At 37.6% G+C, this 7,556-nt stretch overlaps 1 protein-coding gene across 1 annotated transcript in view; it reads right to left on the minus strand.

Annotated features, from left to right (window-relative positions):
- LOC108373855 (probable ubiquitin carboxyl-terminal hydrolase FAF) overlaps window positions 1-7,373 on the minus strand; it is a gene marked incomplete at its 5' end in the record, with an annotated part of 29,193 nt that extends 21,820 nt beyond the window's left edge. Inside the window, 5 exons of the mRNA XM_017629799.1 lie at window positions 3,515-3,668; window positions 3,970-4,285; window positions 4,366-4,835; window positions 4,984-6,273; window positions 7,146-7,373. Coding sequence (XP_017485288.1) covers window positions 3,515-3,668; window positions 3,970-4,285; window positions 4,366-4,835; window positions 4,984-6,273; window positions 7,146-7,373 — 2,458 coding nt within the window. The remainder of the gene's footprint in view (window positions 1-3,514; window positions 3,669-3,969; window positions 4,286-4,365; window positions 4,836-4,983; window positions 6,274-7,145) is intronic.
- Between the last annotated feature and the right edge of the window lie 183 nt (window positions 7,374-7,556).

A 7,556-nucleotide genomic window follows, 5' to 3' on the forward strand; every position in this document is an offset into this window, starting at 1 on the left:
AATGTAATAATTAAACAACAGCGGTTTTCTGGCTTTGTCTCTGAAAATTACTGACAAATGTCGACCACTCAGATTATTCGCTGATCGCCGTTTGAGTCCCTGTGGGAGAGAGGAAGCCTCAATGTCTTCTAGTAGCGTGAAGATGCTGACGGTGTCTCACAGAGGCGCAGAGTTAAGGATTTTTCAGGTCTAAGGGAACTTTATTCAAAAAACTAAATGGTGGCTACTCATGCCATTCGACTAGTCATATATAAAGGCTGCTTCACGTCATTTCAAATTTACCACCGACAACGTAGTGCACTCAACAGATTGTCTCAAAGTGACTACATTGTTTGTATTCGATAAAATTATAGTTGTGTCTGCAGCAGTGTGGTCGTGCGTTTGCCAAGCCATTGTTTTAAAATAAATCAAAAAATAAGCTTGTGTATTAGAATAAGATTAGTACAGCTCTACCTGCTTGCATCTCTCGTATATATTTTTTTCATTTTCTGTAGAGGTGTACAATATGAAGAGACGAGACGTTTTTCAAATATGGTATCAGAGCAAAAAAGAGGATAGAACTGAACTAATTTGCCACTACATATTTGAAAAATATTATGATGTCATGGACATAGACCTCACATCAAGGAGTCTGCAATATTTTGTGAGCAGCTTATGCAAAAAGTGGCAAAAAAGTCAGCGTAAGCTTGCAAAGTTTCTTGCTGTAAACAAAATGTGGCTTAAAAAAAAAAAAAACAATCATCATAATAAAAGGAAATGAACCAAGTTACAGTAGCTTCTCGCTTGCCAGATGAAGAAATGTATTCATTTGGAATATCTCCCCTGCACTCCTGGATTAGGTGTTTCGAATGCATAATTCACATATCATACAAACTAAAGACTGCAATCTGAGATGGGACTCCCGTTTGATATGCCGAAACAGACAGCGGGGAGTACCAATGATGGCCGAAGGTTACTGGCCGAAGGTGGTTCCGAAACTCTTTAAAATCTGCCGAGATCACAGGTACTGATGACGATCTGATATTTCACTTTCGCGTTATCCTTAAAGCGTGATCAAACAGTTTGGAAATCGATGATGAAAAATTTAAAGCTTATGCTGAGGAAACCGAAAGAATTAATATGAAAAAATACCCCTGGTATTATATGCCTGCTAGTGAGCACAAGATTTTTCAATACGCGGAAAAAAATAATTCAAATCTGCATTCTGCCCCTAGGACAGAAAAAGCACAAGAAAGCAGTATAGACGCTTTCGCGAGCACTTCAGAAAAAAAAGCTCTAATATACTATTGGATAAGATCATCTGTTAATTTCTTCATGATTCGATGATCGGATTTAAGTAAAATTAATATGGGACCACCTGTGAGGTAACACCTTTGCTTAAAAAAAAATAATAATTATAGAAATCGTGGTCCAAAGTTATGCGGTAACATACATAAAAAAGATTAAAAAAATAAAATAAAAAAATATTCCGACGAATTGATAACCTTTCTCCTTTTAGTGAAGTCGGTTAAAAAATTTATGAAAACGCATTTTATAAAGCTCTTTAAACCTACTTTATTTTATATGAACAAGGAATGATATGTACTACATATCAAAATAAAATAAAAAAATCGCGAATGCCTTGACCGAATTACATATCGTCACCTGAAATGCAAAAAGGCGTAACAAACATCGTCGCTGTAATTCAAAAAGTCATAACTAATTAAAAATTCAAAATTCCGTTTTTGATTGATTAACACATCATTTAATGAAAAAAAAATAAAAAATTTTAGTCACGACTTTTTTCTTTTTCAGTTACGATGTTGTTACGTCTTTTTGCATTTCAGGTGGCGATATATGATTTATTGTAACGAGGTGTAACGAGGTTTTTGTTTAAAAATAATGTGAACAAGATTGCCATCTGTTCGAAAAGGCGAATTAAATTACATTATATGAAATATTGAAGTATTGGCGTCAAACAAAGGAGTATTAAGAAATATTTAGTTTGAGCATTTATAACATTAAAGAGGGTTTCCACCTGTGTAAAAAGTTTAACTCAAATTATTTAATAAGTCAAATGAATAATTAAAGTATGGGTTTAAATTGACATAGGTTAAAATTTTTTTTTCTGAACTGGAGAGGGTTGCCATATGTTTTAGAAATTAAATTCAACTTGAATTAAGGGAATTAGATATACAATTTTAATATGTATAGCAATATTTGTGTCAGTCGATAAAGGCTTAACAAGGTTTTGGTTTTAAAATATTTTGAATAGGGTTGCCACCTGTTTTAAAATTAGAATTTAGTTAAAGTATGCATAGGTGAAATGAAATATTAATATATGAAACGAAGGTGGTAAGATAGTTTGAATATTTAGAATATTAAAGAGGGTTGCCACCTGTTTAAAACGGTAAATTCAAATTACTTAATATGTTAAATCAATTATTAAAAATATGGGTATCAAATGTCTTTAAATGAGTTTAAAAAGGCTTTATTTTTTAACTGTATTTTGGAGCGTTGTCACGTATTTAAAAAATCAAATTTAACTTAATTCATCAGGCACATGAAATATTTAGGTATCACAATATCAGACGCAAGATATTTGTTTATTTCATAACTATATTTAGAGTTTCCAGCTGTTTCAGAAGTCTTAGCTAACGTATACACAAATCCGAAGACGAATATAATGCGAAGACGAGCACGAACACGAAGAAGAATACTAATACGGGGACCTAGGCTAATATAAAAAGTAATACGAATTTCTACAGGTTGAAGGGAAAAAAAATTAATCAGTAGTAGTGATACATGCCATGGCATATATCTATTTATAAGCTGATGGCACATATGACTAAAGTTTATGTGGATCTGCTTCTCTATTACTAATTATTAATATTTGCAATTCCTATTGATTTATTAAATTCAATTCCATACAATCAAAACGAATATTTCATGTACCGTTTTAACTTGAATGTAAGATCACGTATTCTAAGCTTAAGTTTAGCGGCTGTGACTCCAACACAGCCCGCAGGTCAAGACAAGGCGCTGGACTGATCCTTTTTCTTTGTTGTCATCCTAATTTGTGTTCATCCCAATATAAATATACCGAAAAATACATATAATAAATAATATGTGGTTAAACAGAATTAAGTTCCCCTAGATTCGTAAAATCCCACGCTGTGGGGAGGTTTCTGTTCAGGCCACGAGTAATTTCTATGTTTATGGCGTTAAGTGCTATTTCCCCGGTTTAAGCAGTGAGAAGGCCACTCTCCCCGTTTTCCAGATATCTGGAACGATGAGGGTGGCCATGGACAAATGGAGACCTTGGTGGGATAGTCTACCGCCGCAGCACTCAATTTTTTCAACAACAATTGGTAGGTTAAATGCATTTAATTAGAAGCCGTACTTCTTCTGATACGTGAAACCGGCAGTTATGTCATAAGTCGACTTTAGCCGTTATTCTTTTTTAACTCCGAATCCATCATCCATATTTATATACATACATATATATATTGTTTTTTATTGAATAAGTACTCACCTGTATATGGTTCCATATCGAGTACACGTGGGAACTCAAAGTAATCGTTAAATTTAATAGCGCAAACGCGCTCGTAATCGTATTCGAAACGTTTTAATTGAATGGCTAACACAGGCGGTAGTTTTCTTACACACAACCGCTTAACTGTAACTACCTGTAAAATTAAATGAAGAATGGTTGGTTTAGAAAATAGTATACTTAAAACAGTTTTGGAAGTATTTCTTTTAGTTGTTTTCATGAAAAAACCATCATGCTTCCGTATATTTTTTTTTTCAATAAATTGTTTTAGATGCTTTTTAAATTTGCGATTTAAGATCGTTTATAATGAAGATATTTTTAACTAAATTACCCGAAATAATTCGGGTATTTTGATGCATTTCTATCGTAATCGTTATCGCTTTCATTATAGGAATAGTTATGGCTGTTTCATACTTATTTTTAAGCGATAAACTTACTTTTTTATCACATTTATCACAATGGTATGCATCAGCTCCCTCTAGAAGTTCACCCTTTACATACTGCTCCAACGATTCGGTTAGTGAGCTATGATTTCGAATATCCACGCTGAACACACTGAATGGCTCCTCCTTGGAATATCGATGCGGACATTCTTGGCAAATCTTTTGATCGCTAAATGAACCACCCAAAGTGGCATTCATTAGTTGAGTATGACCTAAAGCCTTGAGACCTTCATCCAGGCTTTCGAATAGTGACATGAAAAATTCAACAGCATCTTGTTGCTCACGTAAATTCACGGGTTCGCCTTGTAATCTAAAAATTGGTTCAAAATGCGCGTAGGGAATAACAGTATATATAAAAGCAAAAAAAAAACTATCGCTCGTCAAACTCACTTGAAGTACGCCCAAAGGCCACGCGGCACATAGTATTGCAGTGCACTGTGACCCAAATGGGCAAATATCGCCTGCACATACTTCAATATCACCACATGATAGTTTTTTCGCACATCAGTGCTGCTATTGTCTTCACCGCTACCAGGACTGGAGAATAGCGCACTATTAATACTGGCCACATCAGACTCACCACTAAAATCCTCATTCTCAATTGTAGCAGCGCCATCAGCTTTCAGTATGCCGACGCGTATGGATGGCACCATATATAATTGTTGCAGCACCGAATTCATGTAACACGTGGCACCGGCATTTTTCAAACCACAAAATCCTTTTATCGGTCGCGGCCCAACTGGCGGTAAGAAGTCCCATTCGCGCAACGGCTCCGTATCTGTGCATACGAAATCTATAAGCGTATTAGTTAGCAGCTTCATGTTAGGAACAGAATTCTGACAAAGTGCTATCAACAAATCACAAGCCGCTGCTATGGTGTGCGGACTGCGACAGACGGGTGGTGGCGAGGTTGGGTTCCTCAGCTTATTGAACTTTCGTAAGTGGAGATACTCTCGCGATGATGGGAACAGAAAGATATCAATAACCTCATCTATCAGATCGGTAAGNGCAAGCCGCTGCTATGGTGTGCGGACTGCGACAGACGGGTGGTGGCGAGGTTGGGTTCCTCAGCTTATTGAACTTTCGCAAGTGGAGATACTCTCGTGATGATGGGAACAGAAAGATATCAATAACCTCATCTATCAGATCGGTAAGTTGCGCTTTGGTTTCGGGCGACAAGAAAAACATCAACTCTTTGGCCAAGCACAAATGTCCCTCCAACAAATCTTCATGCACCTGTATATCGCCGGTGACTAAAACATTCTCGCGTATCTTTTGCAACCAATTGATCTCCTCAGTCAGCAGACCATCGCCGATGTTGAGCGGCCAATTACATACGCTTCCGTACGAGAGTGTGCGGCACAGCAGTTGAAAGAAGTCAGCGCATGTGGCCTCGTATTGCGGCACCAGTACCTTCAATGAATTTACGAGCAGATTTACCATGTAAGCGAATGGACGTCGGTCGCCGGCGCAATAGGTGCACGAAAGAAACAGCTGATCAGCAGCTATTTGACGCACATGGCGCGATGGATTCTTTAGTATAAGCGATGTAATGAATTTCGGCCAAATGGGATCGTTACTCAACGCCTCGTTAGCACTCGGATTAAGCACCAATGAAATGGTTAGCACTTCTAAAGCCTCTTTGCACATTGCGAAATCTTGTGCATCCGGCATTGTGATGTCGTTAGCGAAGTCATTCTTATTACCAAGCGCCTGCAGATTGCCACAGGATGACGACCAAGCCAATTGTATGACTGCCTTAATAGTCGTAATGTCCGGAGAGGACCATTGCAACGTCGAACTAAATAGGATGCGACAGCGTTCGCCTTCGGCACTGGCCGAAAGCATTTCCGCAGCTAAAATTTCAGCTAACTTCGTGGAAATAGCGCGCATGGTGCTCTCCGAATTATTCGGTATTGAGCTCAGTATTTGCTTAAGTATTTCGACTTGTGAGCGTGCGCCAACATCAAAGTCACGAAGCATTGGCTCGTCGCCGACACGTGATAGCACATAGCCAACAGTGTAGAGGAACAACCTGGCCAGACGCAACACACAATGAAACGCAGCACGTTTGGTGTGCATATCAGCATTGGGTAGGAAATTATTTTTGGTTAGTAACTCCAAAATGAAATGCGCGCAACCCGAGTGCAGCCAAGCAGATTGCACTTGCAGTGCCGCCTCGCCGTAAGGATCCAATGCGGGTATGAGTAGGCCATTCAAAACACCCAAGTTGTACAATACTTGCGCGGGAGTACCATGCAAGAATAACATTTCTGGCGTGCATTCTTGTGGATTTAGCTATGAAAATAAAGCAAAATAGAAAACGTTAGTGTGAATCTGTCACTTTACAGAAGTGAAACTTCTCTTGATTCATTTCTTGTTCGTTTCAAACTGACTAATATATGTTATATATTTTAGTTCTTGGTTTTATACTATAGCCTTCATCAATTCGCCAACAGTTAGCGAGTGGCGAAACTTTTTTGTTGCTTTCACATGCAAAATTTTTTGTTAAGTGACCGGAACTGAAACATAGCGAGCAAAGAAGTGGCGAATCGATGACGGCTTTTAAGACAAATGATAATTGGGAATATTTTATTGGTTTGATATTACATATCGACAGGTTAGATTCCATACTCTATATCTGAAAATTAAAAAAAAAAAATAACCTGATATTTAAATTATCCTTAGATTCAAGTCTCATCGATAATATTAATGTTATCCTTATGTATCGGCATTAAATTAGATTACACGGTACTAAAGGGTTAACAGTGAATCTCGTTCTAAATCTTAGCTTTACCTTAATGCTACATTTATCTTAATCTTAACCTTAACAATACCCATAACCTTCAACTTAAACACAACCATAGCCATAACCATAACGTTAACCTTCACCTTAATCTCAACCTTAACCCTAACTCTAATATTAACCCTATCCCTAACCTTAACCCTAACTTAATGTTAACCTCAAGCTTAATATTAACTTCAAACTTAACCTTAGCCTTGACCTTGACCTTAACTTCAACGGTAATATTAAGCACTTCCGTTGCATCCAAAGTATAAATTTTTTTTTTTTTTGATTATTTTTTAATACACTACCACCGCTAAAGAAGTTTCACTTCAAAAGGCGAACACCAATAAAGTATTGTAAAAAACTGAAAATTATTCCATACTTGATCACTATCAAATGTTGTTGTGTTTTGCACTCCAGTGCTGCCGCTAACAACACCACTGCTAACCACGCTGCCGGAGCCAACGCCAACAACATCAGCCTCTTCGTCTTTGGCGCCACTTTGTACAGCGCTGCTACCAGAACCAACTCCCACACTCACAGCTGCACTGCCACCACCACCACCACCGCTCTGCATCTGTCCCTGCACGCGGCACATCGTCTGCAGCATCTTTATNCATTTTTTTTTTTGATTATTTTTTAATACACTAGCACCGCTAAAGAAGTTTCACTTCAAAAGGCGAACACCAATAAAGTATTGTAAAAAACTGAAAATTATTCCATACTTGATCACTATCAAATGTAGTTGTGTTTTGCACTCCAGTGCTGCCGCTAACAACACCACTGCTAACCA

The sequence above is a fragment of the Rhagoletis zephyria genome, unplaced genomic scaffold (assembly GCF_001687245.7).
Source record: "Rhagoletis zephyria isolate East Lansing unplaced genomic scaffold, Rhagoletis_zephyria_1.1 Rzeph_scaffold_07085, whole genome shotgun sequence".
Taxonomy (NCBI): Eukaryota; Metazoa; Arthropoda; class Insecta; order Diptera; family Tephritidae; genus Rhagoletis; species Rhagoletis zephyria.